This window comes from Oncorhynchus nerka, linkage group LG7 (assembly GCF_034236695.1).
Source record: "Oncorhynchus nerka isolate Pitt River linkage group LG7, Oner_Uvic_2.0, whole genome shotgun sequence".
In the NCBI taxonomy this organism is placed as follows: Eukaryota; Metazoa; Chordata; class Actinopteri; order Salmoniformes; family Salmonidae; genus Oncorhynchus; species Oncorhynchus nerka.
Genome location: NC_088402.1, coordinates 66,256,803 through 66,277,700, shown reverse-complemented (window position 1 = coordinate 66,277,700; position 20,898 = coordinate 66,256,803). Strand labels below are relative to the sequence as shown.

At 39.5% G+C, this 20,898-nt stretch overlaps 1 protein-coding gene and 1 pseudogene across 1 annotated transcript; one reads left to right on the top strand and one right to left on the bottom strand.

The window, feature by feature from the left end:
* Positions 1-792: 792 nt before the first annotated feature.
* On the top strand, positions 793-10,178 carry LOC115132216 (UDP-glucuronosyltransferase 2A2-like; annotated as a pseudogene).
* Positions 9,157-15,787, bottom strand: LOC115132217 (death effector domain-containing protein-like). Its single transcript, XM_029664604.2, is given in 6 exon segments — positions 9,157-12,938; positions 13,187-13,258; positions 13,261-13,323; positions 13,454-13,555; positions 13,823-14,482; positions 15,653-15,787. Coding segments are annotated over 5 exon segments (1,236 nt in total). The 5' UTR covers positions 14,400-14,482; positions 15,653-15,787; the 3' UTR covers positions 9,157-12,516.
* Positions 15,788-20,898: the final 5,111 nt, after the last annotated feature.

Below are 20,898 nucleotides of genomic sequence, written 5' to 3'. Positions count from 1 at the left end.
ATATCCTGGTTAGTTTTAATTTTACCCATGTAAACTAACCTACTAGGACATTATGATACAACTCAGGATTTGCTGGTTCACTTAGTGGGCTTAGCCTCTGACCAGTTTCCCAGTGACTTTGACAAGTTTGCTCATCTCAAATAGTAAACATTCAAAGATTTTGACAGAATTATTGTTCTGTGGTAAACTCTCCATATAAATTGATGTAATAATGTGATGTATGCCCCTCTCGTATTCAAAATGTTAAACTTAGACAACGTTAATTTAGCTCATTACAAACTCCAAGGAAATAGTAATTTCAGTGTGATGCATCAGTATATCAATGGGTTAAACCTATAGGACACTTTCTATTCACTAAGGACTAAATCTTAAATTGGGATACAGGCACATGCATTATGTAAATGAGAGACTAAAGCAGGAACAATGTGAGTGGATTTGGCCTAGAAGACATGACCACAATACTATAAATCCTCTTTAGAGGTCATACAACTGCTAATGCTCTTACTATTGGTTTTCAAACAATATTTAGGCCTAATTATAATGAATGAATATGCTTGTAAATCTCATATCTTGCACTTTTAAAGAGCATTGTCTTTGGGTTATGAGAGGCTCAATCAGTGTGAATGAATTTAGCATAATCCCCTCTGCATAATCTGTTTTTGAAGCAGACATTGAATTTCAGAACACATGCTTCAGAAGAGGCACCCGTTCTCTCTCTCGCTCTGCTTTAGCACAGACCACGTCGGAAATCTAGGTCAAAGTTCATTTGTACTTTTCTTGCGGTGTGCTAAATTGCAGCGTATATGTTTGTTGTAGTAGTCTCTGAAAACCATAGATAAGCAGAAAGAAATGTATTCACCCACGGAGAAGTGAAGAAACAGCCACAGTCTGGCGTTTATTTTCCATCGCCTTGGAAATATTCAAACAATTTTTACGAAGTGCTCTCATACCCAAAGGGGTTCTTTGGGGCCACTTACAGGGTACTCATCATATCTTCAGACTCAAGGTAAATTGTGACGTGGAAACAACGTTGATTGAACCTGTTTTTGCTCAGTGGGATGTTTTTTCCCAAAAGGTTATGTCTTATCATCCGTTGAATGATAATGGAAAGGACAAGTAATTAACATTTTGAAAATTAATAGATTTGGTAGATTTTTTTTCTCCATTATTTTGACCTCCCAATCTGAAGAAGTGTTAACTCTAACTTGTCTAGTTAAATAAAGGTTCAATTAAAAAAAAACAATAACAGCCTATTAGCTAGAAAGGTAACCACAAACTAGGGCTGAGACATTATGGAATTTAGGGTAACGATTAACGTTAACTGTCATGCAAATGGTCACATTTATTATCATAATTGTACTTTTTGTTGATGTTTTTTGTTGTTGTTTCTTGCAATGCATCATAATGCACATTTGAAAGACATGAATAACACTACTGCACACCTAATGTATACAACACAGTTTTGGTGACACCCCTTTCTCAAAAAACGAATGGTTTTGACCGCTTAGAAATTTTTGAAATGGAGCTTCTTCTCCCAACGGTGCCGTTCTGCTCGTAAAATGATCAACAACTTTGCCCACTTCATGTATAAATAATAAAATGCTATTGGGGAAACCATATCTACTTGAATATAAAGTCTCCTGATAATAATGTATTTAGGAAATTATGATAATTATTAAACGATAATTGTACCCTACTCTAAACACATGTTCGCCAATAGCAGCTGTTTAGCTTGTTAAAGGTTAGGGAGTGAACCAACTTGGATCTCAGCATTTCGTATTATTCTGTACTTAAATCTGAGACATTCCATTTAATATGATATTGTTATGTTTCGAATGGTATGTATTTATTTGTGGATGTCCGTCACCCATTTCGTATTGTATGTTACGAATTACAATTCGTGGTATATGATGTATAATAGCTAGGTGGCTAACGTTAGCAAAGCTAGGGGGTTACGGTTAAGTTTTGGAGTTATGTTAAGTTTAGGGGAAGGGTTAGCTAAAATGTTTACGGTTAGGGGAGGGTCAGCTAATATGCTAAGTATTTGCAAAGTATCTAAAAAGTAGTAAGTAGTTGGTAATTTGCTAAAATACTAAAGCTGTCCGTGATGACATTCGAACTCGCAAAATCGGACCTCTGAAATAAAATGGATGGCCCTCCCTTCAGCAAAATATATTTTACCAAACCCTCCATGAACACTTGAAAAAGTAACCTCCAATATACCCAAAATAATAATTCAAACAAAGTGGATAGCAGAGAACATGAGTTCCCTTTACCCTCATTTCTTGGACAGACCAGAGCCTTATTTATGCAGTTTTAGAAACTTTTATTTGTCCTGTAAGCGTTACATGGCAACGCAGGAATTTTGATAGCGCACAGGGCAGCGGGCCACAAGGTTGTGGGTTCGCAGACTACTGTGAACAGGAGTTGGAGTGGAAATACCTCCTTTATAGTAAAAGTATTGCATTCATCTATCATCGTATTTGCAGGTTCGAGAAAAAATAGCCTTTTATAAAAATCCCATGCAATTCTAAGTAATTCTACATATTAGCAGAATATGTTTTAATACCACACAAAATTACCGGAATTACAGGCTATGAATGGACAGAGAGTTAGGCCTATTTGTTCAATTTATCATATTTTTTCAATGCCAAATCGGTGTCTTGTTTGCAATGAAACTGTCCCTGTTTGCAAATAATTCAATCTGAGACGCCATTAGGAATCTGAACATGGTAATTTCCAAAATTAGGGCTACTTTTCCACCCCAGACAGAGTAGGTCTACCGAAGCAGAACATCTTTACTGCTGGCTATTCTACTTCCATGGTTTAACCAATGAGAGAAGATCTCAGGTGTTTCCCTAAAAACTGTCTGGGTTTGAAAATGTTCTATTTTACAGAAAGTGAATAGCTTAATCAATTGAGAGTGACATAATTAGATGCCTTCCCAAGCAAAGTTAATTGTTTTGTCTCCTTGGCTATAGAAGGTTCTAACTCATCCTCTGAAAGTCAAAGAAATGACACAATGATATTCCCATATATGCATTGGAGTCACGTCTTTCCCGGGTATTTTATAGCTTGATTCTAGCATATAGCATTGCGGACTAAAGCGCTGTTATAGATCACTTTATATTATCAGATCAGTTTTATTTTCTTAAATGTTAAACTAAGGGGGTAGGCCTATGCTTTTTTGCCATGTTCTTTAATAAAAGGTCTGCATATGGAATACCCTCTCAAACCCCCTCAATTCGAGTCTTAGTTTTAATTTAACAGCCCTTCACTGACACAGAGTTTAAAGAGTGCATGGTGGGTGGAGGAATTGACAACAAATCTATGGATATAGCAGCCTATAGCCTAATTTCATCTGTCAAACAGGTACCACTACCTCTTATGTCTTGTCACGTTCTGACCTTAGTTATTTTGTTATGTCTTTGTTTTAGTATGGTCAGGGTGTGAGTTGGTTGCGTTGTCTATGTTCCTTTTTCTATGTTTTGGGATTTCTGTGTTTGGCCTGGTATGGTTCTCAATCAGAGGCAGCTGTCAATTGTTGTTCCTGATTGAGAACCATACTTAGGTAGCCTGGTTTCACTTTTGAGTTGTGGGTGATTGTTTCTGTGTCTGTACCATACGGGACTGTTTCGATTTTCGTTTGTTCATTCACGGTGTTATTTTGTATTTTTGTAGTGTTCAGTTTTATATATTAAAATGGACACTTACCACGCTGCACATTGGTCCGACATCTCTTACTCCTCGTCAGAGGAGGAAGACGAAAACCCTAATATGTCTAAAATAGGAAGAAATCGTCTCCAACACAAAGCCCTCTTGTTGTTAGATAAGTCTAATTAAAATGAAGACGGCTGAAAGGAATTAAACCTACTGCTTCAAATTTCAGCACCACAATGTAAGTTACTCAAATTTGGCTTATTGTGAGGTCAATAACTCTGATAAATACATCATGGGCAAGTAACAAGCTATCAAAGTTGACCTCCTGTCCTCCTCATCTTCGCTCTCTCCTTCTCAAACTGAACAGAACATAGGCTATAGGCTAGTCTGACCTAATCAACATCAACAAAAATCAGAAGAAGCTTTTGACTCTGCTCCTGAACTGATAAGGTAGGCATACACAGCACAGCCATTGTTTAGGCAGCACAGAAAAGAGCAGGCTGGGGCTCAGGGTTGGAATATCCATTACAGTGTGTAATGCAGCCTAGTTCTTTACTTTATTTTTATTTCACCTTTTTTTTAACCAGGTAGACCAGTTGAGAACAAGTTTTCATTTACAACTGCGCCCTGTCCAAGATAAAGCAAAGCAGTGTGACAAAAACAACACAGAGTTACACATGGGATAAACAATTGTACAGTCAATAACACTATAGGAAAAATCTGTATAATCTGTACAGCTGCAGCGATCAGTAAGCTGCTCTGACAGCTGACGCTTAAAGTTAGTGAGGGAGATAGAAGTCTCCAACTTCAGTGATTTTTGCAATTCGTTCCAGTCATTGGCAGCAAAGAACTGGAAGGAAAGGCGGCCAAAGGAGGTGTTGGCTTTGGGGATAACCAGTGAAATATACCTGCTGGAGTGCGTGCTACGGGTGGGCATTGCTATGGTGACCAGTGAGCTGAGATAAGGCGGCGCTTTACCTAGCAAAGACTTATAGATGACCTGGAGCCAGTGGGTTTGGTGACAAACATGTTGCGAGGACCAGCCAATGAGAGAGACTGCATCCAATTTGCTGAGTAGAGTGTTGGAGGCTATTTTGATGTAAATGACATCACCAAAGTCAAGGATCGATAGGATAGTCAGTTTTACGAGGGTATGTTTGGCAGCATGTGTGAAGGTTGTATTTACACCAACCCAGCAGCTATCTTAGAAATATAACTTTGCTCTGTGCTTCTCTGAGCATGCACTTCGTAGCAATGGATTATTTTATTGAGACCACACTAAATAGCATATAGGCGGACACTTGATATTGCACGTGTAACGGATGTGAAACGGCTAGCTTAGTTAGCGGTGCGTGCTAAATAGCGTTTCAATCGGTGACATCACTTGTTCTGAGACCTTGAAGGGCCGTGGCTTTTGTGGAGCGATGGGTAATGATGCTTCGTGGGTGACTGTTGTTGATGTGTGCAGAGGGTCCCTGGTTCATGCCCGGGTATGGGCGAGGGAACGGTCTAAAGTTATACTGTTACATTGATGCTGTTGACCCGGATCACTGGTTGCTGCGGAAAAAGGAGGAGGTCAAAAGGGGGGTGAGTGTAACGGATGTGAAACGGCTAGCTTAGTTAGCGGTGCTCGCTAAATAGCGTTTCAATCGGTGACGTCACTTGCTCTGAGACCTTGAAGTAGTAGTTCCCCTTGCTCTGCAAGGGCCGCGGCTTTTGTGGAGCGATGGGTAACGATGCTTCGTGGGTGACAGTTGTTGATGTGTGCAGAGGAGCCCGGGTATGGGCGAGGGGACGGTCTAAAATTATACTGTTACACACGCCCAGCCGAGAATCATAGATGAGCGGCGGCATCAGGCATACATCGATATATAGCCTAATAAGAAATGAATTATAAAACACAGAAATATACAAATGTAATCAATTACAAATGACATGGCTCTCCCCTGGACTAGATTAAAAAATATATATACTAAACCCCCCCCTTGACCAAAATTGGGAAAAAATTACCCTCCCTCATTTTCTTCCAGGTAATCATTCTGTAAATGTCGATCCTTCCCTTAGCAATGTGTTGGGGAAAAATGAATGTCCAAGTCAAAAAACCTTACGAGCAGCCAGCGTAAAAAAACAAGTTATGTTCATGTTACTACATGATTCCATATGTGTTATTTCATAGTTGATGTCATCACTATTATTCTACAACGTAGAAAATAGTAAAAATAAAGAAAAACCCTTGAATGAGTAGGTGTGTCCAAACTTTTGACTGGTACTGTATATAAGTCTGTATATAAGTCTTTCTGACAGAATATTAGAAGGTGAAATAACGTTTTTGGTTTTTGTGTGACAGAATTACACTATCCCAAAAAGAAAACTTTTCATAGAATGACCCATGTGTAAGCTACATTCTATTTTTGTAAAATGTTGTCAAAATACTGCAACAAACTACTAACACACACACACTTTTGGATTCAGGAAAAGTTTAAAGTGATATCAACAAGTGTTATCAAAATGTTATGATTTTCTGTAAATGAGTAACAGAAAGGACCTGTACATAAGATCCTCAAGCTTAATCAGTAGCATGAATTTACTTGAACCGAGAATTGTTTCAATAGCACATTTTGCTTTCAGTGAACTCCCAGTTTCAGAAATGTAATTTCCTCTAGAATCTTCACATTTGTCGAACACATTGCTCTTGCCTCCCTCTGATTACACTGAATGAGATCATATCTATGCACAGTGCATATCATCACACAAAAGTCCATTATCTAGTCAAAACTTGTTTGACCATGTCCATTGTGGCTCTCACAAAGGTTGGTGTCGGGTAAAGGGAGGGACCCAACTTTGGTTCAAGTGTACAACATGACTACAACTACTACTATTTGAATGCTACTCTCATCTTTTTTTTAATCTAAGCATGAATTATTATCAATAATGTCCTCACCTACCCACATATCTGCCTAGCCAGCTTCATATCCTCTTCTGACGGCAAGTCTTGGAGTTGCAGTAACTCAACTCTTTATCATTGGCAGTCTGAAAATATGCAACCAATACACACACAAACTATGTTATACTTGGTTAGATACAGGTAATTGACAAAATAAAGGAAACACTTGAGTAAATGAGGGATACAAAGTAAGAAAGCAGGTGCTTCCACACAGGTGTGGTTCCTGAGTCAATTAAGCAATTAACATCCCATCATGCTTAGGGTCATGTATAAAACTGCTGAGCAGGCCATTATTTTGGCTACCATGGTTAAGCCGCCATAGGATGACAATGCCCTCATCCACAGGGCACGAGTGGTCACTGAATGGTTTGATGAGCATGAAAATGATTTAAATCATACGCCGTACCGGTCTCGGTCACCAGATCTCACCCACAATTTAACACTTATGGGAGATTCTAGAGTGGCGCAAGAGACATTGTTTTCCACCACCATCAACAAAACACCAAATGATGGAATTTCTCGTGGAAGAATGGTGTCGCATCCCTACCATAGAGTTCCAGACACTTGTAGAATCTATGCCAAGGTGCACTGAAGTTGTTCTGGCTTGTGGTGGCCCAACGCCCTTAAGACACTTTATGTTGGTGTTTCCTTTATTTTGGAAGGTAACTATGTTTTAGACTATAGTCACATGAATTAATGCCTGTGTGTGTGGTGAGACGGGGTGGAAAGCAGTGGTCAATGAAAACACTTTAAAATACCGAAAGCAACCGTATTTGTTACGTTCTTTTTCCTCTACAGACAAACCATGATAGTCACTGTGGCAGCCCCACCCTGCTTCCCTCCATGTCCTGCTCTCCTCCTTCTGACCTGTCTCCTGTGGGTGTTCCCAGCTCAGAGCCAGGCTGGCAATATTCTGGTGTACCCTGTGGACGGCAGCCATTGGCTCAACATGGACATCCTCCTGCGAGAGCTGGACCTGCGGGTCACACTTTAACAGTGGTCCGCTCATCCACCAGCTGGTACATCCCTGAACACGCCCGCCACTACTCCTCCATCACATTGCCCGTGCCCAGGGCCAGCAGTCTGGAAGACCCGCAGTATATGGCATCCTTCCTGAAGAGGAGCCTAGAGATATGGACACGAGAGCGCTCCATTTTGTCCTTCATCAAGCTAAAGAAAGAAAACATTAATTTGCTGGAGGCGGCCCATCGCTGCAGTGCTGAAATGGAGAAGCTGAACGCAGCCAATTTTGATTTAATATTGACAGATCCTGGAGTTGTATTGGGGAGTTACTTGGGTCTTCCTATTGTGCTCAATGTTCGTTGGATCACCAATGCAGAGGGACACTTTGCGATTGCACCTTCGCCCCTTTCTTACATACCAACTATTGGGTCACTGGTCACAAATAAAATTAGTTTTGTCAACAAACTGAAAAACTTCTTGCATTATGGGATCTCTCTTTATATTGATTATGGCATAACAAGACCTCTATACCAGGGTCTGATTAACGAATTCATCGATCCAAACACCAATATCTATTCTCTCATTCAGGGGGCTGACCTATGGTTGAGAGTGGACGTTGTGTTCGAGTTTCCAAGCCCTACCATGCCCAGTGTGGTCTACATGGGGTCTTCCAGTGTAAGCCCTCTAAGCCTTTGCCTGCGGAGTTAGAGGCATTTGTGCAGAGCTCGGGGAACATGGGGTCGTGGTCATGTCTTTGGGGAGTCTGCTGGGTAGCCTCCTCCCGGAGATATCAGAGATAATTGCAGCTGCCTTCGCCCGCCTGCCTCAGAAGGTGGTGTGGAGACATACAGGAGAGAAGCCCTCTACTCTAGGCAACAACACACTGCTGGTGAACTGGCCATCCAAAAACAAGAGCCTTTGTGACACACGGGGGCACCAATGGGATCTATAAAGCCATCTACCATGGGGTTCCCATGTTAGGCCTTCCTCTCATCTTTGACCAGTTTGACAACATGCTTCGTCTAAAGGCCAGGGGTGTGGCTAAGATTCTCGAGGTGACAGACCTAGAGGTGGAACCTAGGCCCTGGACAAGAGTAAGCCCTACAGAGAGAATATGCGCAGGATGTCAAAGCTCCACCGCAATACACCTCTCAAACCAATGGACAACGCCATCTTCTGGCTAGAATTGGCTATGAGGTACAAGGGTGCAGCACACTTGGGCACCGAGTCCTACAAGATGCCCTGGTATGCTTACCATAATGGGGATGTACTGGTACTTCTCCTGACTGTTGTTGTCTCTGTCCTGCTACTAACTCTAATGACTTGCAGGGTTCTAGGTAGGGCTCTTTGCCGAAAGAAAAAGGAAAAACTGCAGAACTGAAGAATTTCAGTTTTACATACTACAGTATATACAACTACGCAACTACTATATTCTACTACAACACAAATGGGCATGAAACATTGTCAAAATAACAAATGTTTTCATTAGACTAGAGATGGTTTCAGTCATCCTCAATCATTCTATTTCTTGGAATAAAATAAAAACAGTAGTTAAGCAAATGTCAAATCAATGCAATCTGCTCAAAATGTCACATTGTTTACACAACATTTTTATTGACTTTTAAACAACTTATTTTTTTATTTGTGCAGACAAATGTACCAGCCACACATCAATGTAAATATTCACGTAAAACCACAATCTCTTTTTTGGTCAGCACAAATAAAATAATTACAAAATAACAACATACAGCAAATATGGGCAAACAATGTGATGCATTTCTTGCTTTTATGTCCAAGATTTCTGATTGGGGATTTGACTATATTTGTGTGGTAGAGGGGAATATTTAGAACAGAGAAAAAATAAAGTGCTCCTTCCCATCTGCTGTATGGTATGTATTGACAATATCTCTCCAATTTATGACCAGTTCCATTTGCTTGCACTACACAAGAAAAATGCAGTTTAAAAAGTTGCAAAGAATATAGCCTATTGAATTATCTACAGAAGGTTACAGAAGTTGTCTCATGTTTCTGGGGATCATAACTAGACATGCAATCTATTAAGGCTTAAAAACAATTAACATAGAACCTATATAATAGATACCAATTTGCAACTTTGTGTTATATTCCATTAGGGAAACATGAACAGCTGTATTGCATCGTAATACTTGCTTTAATGTGTGGTATGGCAAACTCCTCAATTAACGTCAGTTGGCTGAGGGGACTCTAAAAAAATCTATCTATAGATAATTGGGTAAGAATTCCTTTTAAATGTATTTTTCTCATCTAAAAGCAAGAAAATGTCAAAAGTAGCAGTAAAACTTAAATAAAAGATGGCACATGACATATTGCAAAACAATGTGAATTTAATTTCTGGTCTTCTTACTCAAAACAGAACCTGGCAGAACCTTTTATGTACCAAGATTAGATTTTAGTACCAAATATGACCAGCTCTTTTATTTAATACATGGAAAGGTAAAGGGAAATGTCACTGATCATTTTAACAAGAGTTAAAAGCAAGAGTGAATTTTGAAAGCAGTTGGCAAAATCCTTTAATCTTCCATAAAAGTTCATTGATCCAGGAAAAATCTAAGACTAAGTAGCAGCGCTAAAATGCTAATCTTGTCGGCTATAACATTAATTTACCAACACAAATTAAAACATATTAGGGGAATACAAATATAACAGATACTGCACTCTGATGAACTATATTACCTTTTCATGTGGAAACGTATAGATATTGAACATCCGTTTAAAGTAACTGATGTACACATTATACACTGTTAGAGGCAGACAACTGCTGTAACCTACAGATGCAGTCAAATATATTCGCACTCTTGCATTTCACAATAGAGCGCAATGGAGTAGAATCTTCAGTTTGTTCTTTTCAAAACTGATTGAATGGCAATTTTTACCCCATAAGCACCTGCAACTTACAACAGGTGAGTAAGTAAAATTATGCAGTAAATGAGAATCATGCCTCCAACCAAATTAATTAGACTATATTAATAAGTCAAGGCCATTTTTTACTTTGAAGGGAAAAAAAATCGGAAAAAATATGTTTTTGTTCCTCATGCCCATGTGCTGTTGTAAATCAAACAAATAAACTTGTAAAATCCAAAATATTTTTTAATTTCAACTTATTTTAGAATAAATAGTGAATCAAGCAAGGGTGCCAATATATTTGACCACATCTGTATATGAGACTGAGGACATTCTTACAATGCAAACAAGTATGAAGTGAACCACTTTCCAACACATCACTGCTCTTGACCTTGCTGCATCTATGAAAGCCAACCTCACAACCTATAAAAAATGTTGCCTAGAAAACACCCTCATATGTGAAAGGTATAGCCAACTGTATTAAATATTTTATCAGATGGCAGTCTGATCAATGTTAATCATCTGTGGATCTGACTCTGCCTGTACGTTCATCACACACGATATCTCAGACAGCACTGGGCCGATTTTGACTAAACTTACTGATTGGTCCAAGGCGGTAAAACATGTTTAAAGTTGTCTTGTTTCCTAAAGCAAGGCTCCTAACTTGGATAGCACTACACCATGCTACATTGTGTCAGATTGATTGTAGGATAATGAACTGTGGACAAAGATGTCTTGAAAATGTGGTCCAAAATAATCACCAACTACTCTGGTCTTGTACATTTCAATGAAACACAATATATCGAATTATACCGTTGTAGTAAAATGTATGATATTGATGAACTCAATCAAACAAAATGGTGCTCCCAGTGTACTTCCCCAAATAAATGGTTGAAAGTACTAAATGCAGTGTGTAGAGCCTTTTCTCTTTACATGAAATTACAATTAAAATGCAAAAACAAGGGGGGAACTTTGTATGTTGGTTGTAACTCAAATATAATAAAACTATAATAAAACAATTGTTAAAGTTGTTTTAAAAACGCCAGGTGTTTTTGTTTTGGAAACAGAGCAGCGGTGCATTGTGGTACCCACTCTGCTGTTCTATCGTGCTTGCAATGATGTGAGATGATGTCAGAGGGAAAAAAACGGTGTTGTTTGAAGTACCGTACCGTCTTTGTTGTTGTAATATCGCAAACAGACGTGGCAGTTTCACCACTAAAGAGTCCAGCTTTAATGAATGCGTCTTTCTGATTAAATTCTAATATTGACAAGCAAATCAAGAAATAGAAGTCTGAGTCATGGGTGAATACACATATTCAAAAAGGACATTTGTATTTGAGATGAGGTTAGATACAGTATTTGGGGTCAAAATTATTTCAAAATGACTTGCCGTTTTTTTAATACTTATTACTGCATTCTGTTGTTGAATTTTGTATTGCAATTTTCAAGCACATCTGAAACCACTCAGTGCACTTAATATTTTCAATCCTTTTGAACCAAATCATCAAGAATGACCCACACAAGAATTGTTCATTTGACAACATACCAAAAATATTTTTCAATGATTTACTACCAAATAATTATAATGATGGCATGTCCCTGGCTTACAATGATTTTGTCCCTGTCTGGCAGTAAACAAAATGCTAAATGTCCCAATAGGGACTTGTTTATAGCCATGTGTAGTAATAGTCTACTAGGGGCCATTTCAAGAACACTTTATGGCAAAGAGCTGTGTGATACCAAAAGAAAATGTTAAATCAGATTTTATAGTCAATTCACAAGTTACAATATAAAATATTAGCATTGTCCTTCCAGCAGAAAAAACTAAACCTTCAACATTCAAAACACTTATCTTATGTCTGTGTTCCATACATCTAACTCAACTTACTCTTGCTCACTTTAATTTCACATTCCCTTCATAGATGAAAGGGCAGGGCACCCAGCATTCTTCCTCATACTTCTTCCTGAATCAGAACGTACTTTATACTTTCCTTGCTTCTGTCCTCGCCGTTAAGTTATCTTATTTGGGACATGGGTGCCCCCCTGCTAAAAGAAGCAGACATGCGCTTCTAAGAGGATGGAGTCCCTCTGCTCCCTTCGGGTGTGGCAGCAGCCCCGGCCCCACCTCCAGTGACCAGGTTCCGGAGCAGCTTGCGGCGGCCGGCCTGATAGTCCTCCTCATCCACATTGACCAGCAGTTTGATGGCCTCATGGCCCACTGCCTGTTTGAGTGAGTCTGTGATGAAGACGCCCTTCAGGGCCTCCAGCAGGGAGCCGTTGATATAATCCCGCCAGAAAGCATCTAGGTATGTGAGCTCCGAGAACTTGATGTCACAGATGATGGAGCCCAGGTCCCGGGACTTGAGAATAGTGTTTGCCTGGTTGAACCTCTCAAACTGCCTCTCCAGAGCCTCCTGCTTGTTGGAGAAGACATTTCCCTGAAGCGCTGATTCGTGCTGGCAGTACTCGGCGCGCACTCGTAGGCGGATGTCTGCAGGGGTGTGGGGTGAATAGGGAAGAGCAAGTGGAATGGTTATAGAGAGGAAGTGTGTTGTCTAATGCCATGGAAACAATACAGTCAAGGAATGACTTAATTCAGCAACTGTATAGTTTGGTCGCAGATAGCCAACTCTTTTGTAATTCCTTGTCATGAAAGAACTGTCAAAAAGTAAATACACACATGCAACCTCTGAAGGCATAAAGTTACTAAACAAAACAGTTTCTTTTGAATTCCCTTACCACAGGTTTGCTTCTCCCTGCAGTCTCCTGTGGTGTGGGCCCTCTTCCTTTTGCGGTTCGGTAATGGGGGCCTGGCTTGGTGCGGGGGGGGCCCACCTGGGGCCCCGATGGAGAACAGCATATTACTGGTTGGGGGCCTGTTAGTGGAGTAGGGAAAAAAATGCTAAGATATTTAGAGATGTATTCATTTCACTATTTCCACCAACTTTATTACTCCCCCCCCCCCACACACTGTATGTAGATGTATACATGCAAAGTCACATTCACCTGTCCTCCTGTGGGGTGTAGCCTCCCTGCTCTCTCCTCCTCTGGGGGAAACATAACGCACTGACGTCTCTTCCAGGTACTTATCCACTGGGTCTGGGCACACTGAAAAGCAAAGCACAACAACGCTTTTGGTTAGTGACTTAATGTTTACATTTAATGCAAATGGTCAATTATTAACTAAGAAAACACTAAAAGTGTGTTTTCAAGAAGTTGGCGAAAAGTGGTAAAAAATGTTTGGCATAACATTTTGGGGATTGGCAACCTACGTTTTCTGCCTTGACGCCAATAGATTTAGTTTGCTTTTTCATTTTCAATAGAATTTTAGTGGGCCTGAAAAAGGCAAAGGTTGAGAAGGAAACCACCACTCACCGGTCTGTCTCTTCCTGAGTGTGACGTAGGGCAGCAGGTCGTGCCGTGTGATGATACGGAGCAGCTGCAGGACATGTCTGAAGTTGGTCTCATCACAGCGCCCCTGGCGCTCCAGAGCTAGCAAGAAGTCCCGGCCGCTCCTGATGCCTCCGCGCTCATACTCGTCGATGACGTCCACGAACAGGAAGGAGAGCACTCGCACGTCACGGTGTGTAAGCTGGGCTCCCACTATGTCAAACATGCGGTGCAGTGAGTACAAGCCGTAAGCGTTGTCTACGGCCTCCTCGGGCCAGGGTTCGAAGCGTCCCGACGAGGGCCTCCTGGAAATGGCAGAGTTAGTGCAGGAGGCCGAGGCGCCCCTGTTCACTGCCACTCCGCTGGAGGTCCCCACTGATGAGGACCCCACACCACCCATCAGACCTCTGTGGGGGGCAAGGTGCCCCGCAGCACTACTCTGAGTAGAGTCCAGCTGGTTTGCGTGAATGTGAGGCCTACCGTGGTGAGCTGAAGAGTTCTGGGGGACAAGGAGGGGAGGGTTGACGTTTGCATTGGGGAGGGGATGCTGCTGTGAGGTCATCACTTTGTTAGGGGTGGAAGATGACAACGGGGATGCAGAAATCCCAACAACTTCTGTGTTGTCTGAATACTTAAACTGCTTTCCTATAATAAAAAAAAAGAGGGACAAAACACTTCACACCTGGCAAAACAGTAAAAAAACGGAACTGAAAGAGCATAAACGCAAACAAAGGAATTCATTTTAACATGAAATTAGGTTGATTATCTAAACTCATGTTTCAGCATCTAGATAGGTAGCTACGCTCTCTCTATTGTGTAGCTTAACTAGTAACGTTAATGTTAGTGTCTACCATGCCTATAGCTAGCAAGCCAACCAAACTGAAAGTTACTAATGTAATGATAACAGCTAGCTTCTAGGCCAAATCATCTTGCACGGTGTATCCCTTTAAAATAAGAATGACACACTTATTTGAGCAAGGGAAACAAATATACACAACATGTCTGTCAGTCATGATATCAGTGACGTAACTCTCTCACGAAGTTTACTAAACATCAACATGGAAAATAGGCAATGATGACTGGCTTTCTAGGCTAGCTCAATGTACCAAGCCAACAACGACGTAGCTACAGTATATAGTTAGCCCACTCAGACAGGCAGAGGTCCAGGCTAGCTATATACAATAGCATAGCCAGTGTATATATATATATATCTCTCATATTTGACATTAGTAGCTAAAGTTAATCACAACAGTCAGGAAGCTAGGTAGGTCATTGTTGTTAACAACAAACATCTAACGTTACAGTCAGTACAGTAGCTACTAGCTAGTTAAGTTAGCTACATGACATTGTTCAATTTCGCTAATCCTAAATGACTAGCTAACGTTAGCTAGATAAACCACCCAGATAACTGGATAACCACCAAGCTACAAGCAGCTTGTTATTGTGGAAACGTAGCTAGTTAGCTAATTAGGAGCTCGTATGTAGCTAGCTAACAAACTAACGTCGTTACGTCAACTCGTTTCAATTTAAATTGACGAACGTTAGCTAGCTTGCTAAACGTTATTTAGTTACACAAAACAACAAAAACGTGGTCACAATAAATTAAACGACACCATCGGTAACTAGCTAAGATTCGTTTTTTTAAAGCCACTTAGCCACTTTTTTTTTAAAGCCACTGGTTTTCGTATGCTAGCTAGTTGGCTAACTTTAGCAATGTAGATAACTAGTGCTAACAATGTTTACCTTAGCTACGTTACCTTAAGTTAATAGCGTTAGCTACCTTGATTCAAAATAAATCAACTTGAAAGACCGTACCTACTTACTTAACGTTCTTGGTGGAATGCTAAGCTCCTTCAAGATCAGAAAACACAATTATGATGGATAATGTCACACTCTTTCCAGAGGCTACAATTAGCATGCCCATTGTCCTTTCTCAACTAAAATGAAAGAATATCCGGTACACAGTATGATTCACATCCAGGTTATTAATTCAGGCCCTGTTATAATACTTGTAAACTAGACAGTCTTTGCTTGTTAAGTGCATTCTTCCTTCCTCTCTCTCTTGAACTAATCTTTAATCTAAACATGAAATGGATCATTTGTTTATGACAAGAAAAACATAAACAGGAGTATGTTTTTGGGTTATGATAGGTGATATGCAGCTCATAACAGAGGCATTTACAAATTAGGCTTCAAGATGGGTAGCCTATAACATCAGGACATCGTCCTGATCGCACCTATCCTATACATTTAATTCAATATAGCCTACACAGTATTAACAGTATATATGATGTGGATTTTAATCTTTGTTTATACAGGTACAGGTAAGTAAATTAAGAAACAATTAATGTTTACAATGACAACTTGTCCGTCCAAACAAGAACCTATTTGAAAAAGAAAGTAACAGGCTGATGTAGAGAGAGCGTGAGCTGTATTTGGGCTGGATCCATGGATTCTGCGGTGCAGAGACGGGAGCTGTACTCCCTGCGCCACAAAAGCCTTAGGCCTAGGGGCGGAGGCAGAGCCTCTTTCCATTCACACCAAGCCCCAAATGGCAACAATTCCTTACAAAGGCCATCCCACAGCTACCACCAATGTAGCCTAATATGCACTATACTTTACCTGTGGTTAATTTAAAATAATATAGACGCAGGCTACTGATTAAGGAGTGAATCCACACTGGAAGCTTTACTTCTTAACACACACTACAGTTGCCCTGTAGGACACCTCATCCAAATACCACACATGTCATAACAAAATCATCCACAACTCAAAGGCCAAATTATTTCATATTGCGCCGATACACTGGAAACATTTAGCACATTTAGTAAAATAGATCACAGTTTATTAAATATATTATATTTACCACAATGTCTTGGAAAACATCTGTCCCGTCTTCACACTCCTTATCCTTGGTTCTTCTGGGAATCTAAAAAAACAACAACATAAAATTAAAATTAGCTTCTCAAATATATTTATTTTATGAATACTTTGTGCCCAGAAAGTCCTTGATATGCATCTCTAACTTTGGTCCTGGCAGTTCCAGCCAAGCAGTTACACACACGATTCAATCTCCAGGACTGGAGATTTTTATTTGTTATTTTTATTTATCCTTTATTTAACTGATGGAGACTCCAGTTCTACTCTATATGTATGTTTCAACTTACCTAGTTGCACATAGCTTCTACATATCGTACAAAGGCAAAGTGTTCACAGTTGAGTGAGAATAGACGGTATGGGAATAATAAATGTTCATCAGAGCATCAAGCCTCTGACTTATCTTTTCCTGTGATGAGGGCTGGTGACCTCCCAAGAAGAAGGTCACCACACACAGGAAATCCTGCTTGCAGGCCATGGCAGATGGTACTCATCAGCCACCCCTCATCTAGGATCAAAGCAGTTTTGGAATAAAGATGCACTTGAGGGTCATAAAATAGTTGTAAATTTGTTGACTCAAGACTTTATGGGTATCATTAACTCTAAATATCAATATAAGAACTCTGTAACACACCAATCTTGTATTAACCTGTTTTCACATTCATGCCTCACCTGTCACTGCAAAATGGATTATGTGACCATCTTCATCATATACACCCAAATGTGAGTATCCAATAGGGTAAGAGAATTCGATCAAGTCTCCAAACTTGGTAGCTGACAAAATGTCATCAATATGTACAGAACATACCATAAGCAATGCATTCAAAACTCCACCCTATGACAGTTTACCTATTCGGTTTAGCAGCAGATTTGACAATGTAGAAACAGGTGCAGGTTGGTAAAGGATTTCACTCAATTGTTCTTGCAATTTTCCAACATTCAATCAGTAGGTTTACTGTAGTCTAGTTATAGACTTGCAGAGCTTAACTTTTTTTTTAAGGACACACCATACAGTGCCTTCAGAATGTATTTATTCACACCCCTCGACTTTTTCCACATTTTGTTGATGTTACAAGCTTAAAATGAAATTGAGATGTTTTGTCACTGGCCTACACACAATACCCCATAATGTCAAAGTGGAATGATGTTTTTTGAAAATCTTACAAATTAATGAAAAGCTGGGGACTCCAGAGTGGCGCAGCGGTCTAAGGCGTCACTACAGACCCTGGTTCACTCCCGGGCTGTGTAACAACCAGCCGTGATCGGGAGTCCCATTGGCCAAGCATCGTCCGGGTTAGGGGAGGGTTTGGCCGGGGGGGCTTTACTTGGCTCATCACGCTCTAGCGACTCCTTGTGACGGGCCGGGCGCCTGCCGGGTGACCTCGGTTTGTCAGGTGAACAGCATTTCTTCCGACACATTGGTGCGGCTGGCTTCCGGGTTAAACGGGCGGGTGTTAAGAAGCGCGGTTTGGCGGGTCATGTTTCGGAGGACGAATGACTTGACCTTTGTCTCCCGAGCCCGTTGGGGAGTTGCAGAGATGAGACAAGATCGAAAAAGGGGGTCAAATAAAGCTGAAATGTCTTGAGTCAATAAGTATTCAGCCCCATTGTTCTGACATGCCTAAATAAGTTCAGGAGTAAAAATGTGCTTAGCAAGTCACATAATAAGTTGCATGGACTCTGTGTGCAATAATAGTGTTAAACATGATTTCTGAATGACTACCACATTTCAAACACAGATTCAACCACACAGAGCAGGGACATTTTCCATTTTGTCACAAAGAAGTGCACATATTGGTAGGTAAAAGCATACATTGAATATCCTTTTGAGCAGGGTAAATTTATTAATTACACTTTGGATGGTGAATCAATACACCCATTCACAACAAAGTTACTGGTGTCCTTCATTTGCCAGAGGGGAAGGAAACCGGTCAAGGATTTCACCATGAGGCCAATGTTGACTTTAAAACAGTTACATAGTTTAATGGCTGTGATAGGAGAAAACTTAGGATGGATCAACAACATTGTAATTACTCCACAATACTAACTTAATTGACAGAGTGAAGAGAAGGAAGCCTGTAGAGAATAAAAATATTCCAAAACATGCATCCGGTTTGCAATAAGGCACAAAAGCAAAACTGCAAAAACGGTGTCAAAGTCATGAATACAAAGCATATGTTTGGAGAAAATTCAACACAACACATAACTGAGTACCACTCTTCACTTGTTCAAGCATTGTGGTGGCTGCATCTTGTTATGGGTATGCTTGTCATCGGCAAGGACTATGAATTTTTTTTTGATAAAAGGAAACACAATAGAGTTAAGCACAGGAAAAATCCTAGTGGAAAACCTGGTTCAGTCTGCTTTCCAACAGACACTGGAAGACAAATTCACCTTTCAGCATGACAATAACTTAAAACACAAGACCAAATATACACTGGAGTTGCTTACCAATATGACATTGAATGTTTCTAAGTGGATTAGTTACAGTTCTGACTGAAAATTGGCTTGAAAATATATGGCAAGACTTTAAAATGTCTGTCTAACAATGACCAACAACCAAACTTGACAGAGCTTAAAGAATGTTTAATCTAAAAGGTGACTCTAACATGTATTGACTCAGGGGGTTAAATACTTATCAATATATATTAGTGTTTTTTATTCATTACTTTTTTACAAATGTTAGAATTTTTCTTCCACTTTGACATTACAACGTATTTTGTGTATATCGTTGACAAAAAATTACAATTTAATTAATTGTATTCCAATTTTGTACCACAAGACATTTAGGAAAAGGTCAAGGGGCATGAATACTTTCTGAAAGCACTGTACATTATAGACCTACATCTCATCTGTCATGAAACGATACTGTAGGCTACATAGGCCCACTATTTTGTAAAGTTGGTAGTTGGTCAAGAAATAAACTATAAGAGTGATTTATTAATAACCTACTTTCAAAACATAATACACACACAATAATACACACATAAACAATTCCTTACCTGTGGCAGAAAGATGTTTTCGCACGTTAAATAAAATGCAAGTTGGGCAATGAATTTCACCACTGACTGTTGTAGAACACAATATTTTCTTAGTATATGAGGCTATGGTAAAATATATTATAGCTCACCTGCTGCATGTAGTCCATTATTGTGTCAATAGTTTTGACCATTACATCTTAGCAGATTTGGTGGCAGGGCGTGTTTTTTTTTGTTGAAGGGAAAGTTGTTTGTAAATTATGTCAGTGATTAATGTTTGGCCCGTATTTGTATAATTGTCAGGCCTATTAAAAAGTTAGCCAGTCTGCAAGAATATTGAGAATATTCTAATAGGTGGGATAAAATAGTAAAATATTGAAATACCTAGAAAAACATCTAATGACATTAATTTGTTGAAGAAATCACAAGATTTCATAAAAAGCTCTGCAAAATGTATTCTAAATCATTTCCAAACACATCATACAACAACATTTTTTTAACAAAGTTTATGAGTGATCAATTCTTCTGAAGTTGATTAAAGCTTTCAACTGACAGTTTGTATTGTTCTTTTATATCCAAAACATGAGATCAGTTGTCAGATCAAAGGTCAGTTGAGATCAAACAAAACCAAACAAAGAACATTATTTATTAATAATCATGGTTGACCTTAAAATGAGGGACAGGTTTTTTATCCTTAAAATTAATCACATAATATAAATAATAATCTTCAGAAATGACTTTGTCAAGCAACAAAAATAACTAGGGCTATGATGGTGAAAACCTGGGAAAATGTAGGGGTTAGTGGGTTAAACTCTTCCTTGAAGTCCCAGAGTGCACATGGTAAAATGTCAAAATGCTGAATATGCAAGTATGAATGTGCTCTATATTAAAGGGCACTTAATTTAACTGACTTTTAAAATGCATTATTGGTGCTAAATGTTTTACTTAAAATATCAAAGGGACGCAAAAGGGACTCATTTCGTGGAACGACCCGCCTAACATTTGACAAAAAACAAAGTCTTATCGAAATACATTGGATTGATTGATTGAAGTGATGAGGATGAAGCATTTTTTCCCAATATACAATATCGTCCACCCCATGCATGCAAAACAGACTTCAGTTATGTTTTAGTTATCTATCTTTTACGCTACGTTAGACTATCAATTCATTGTTTTTGAACTGTGTAACAAAGTAATTTATTTTAC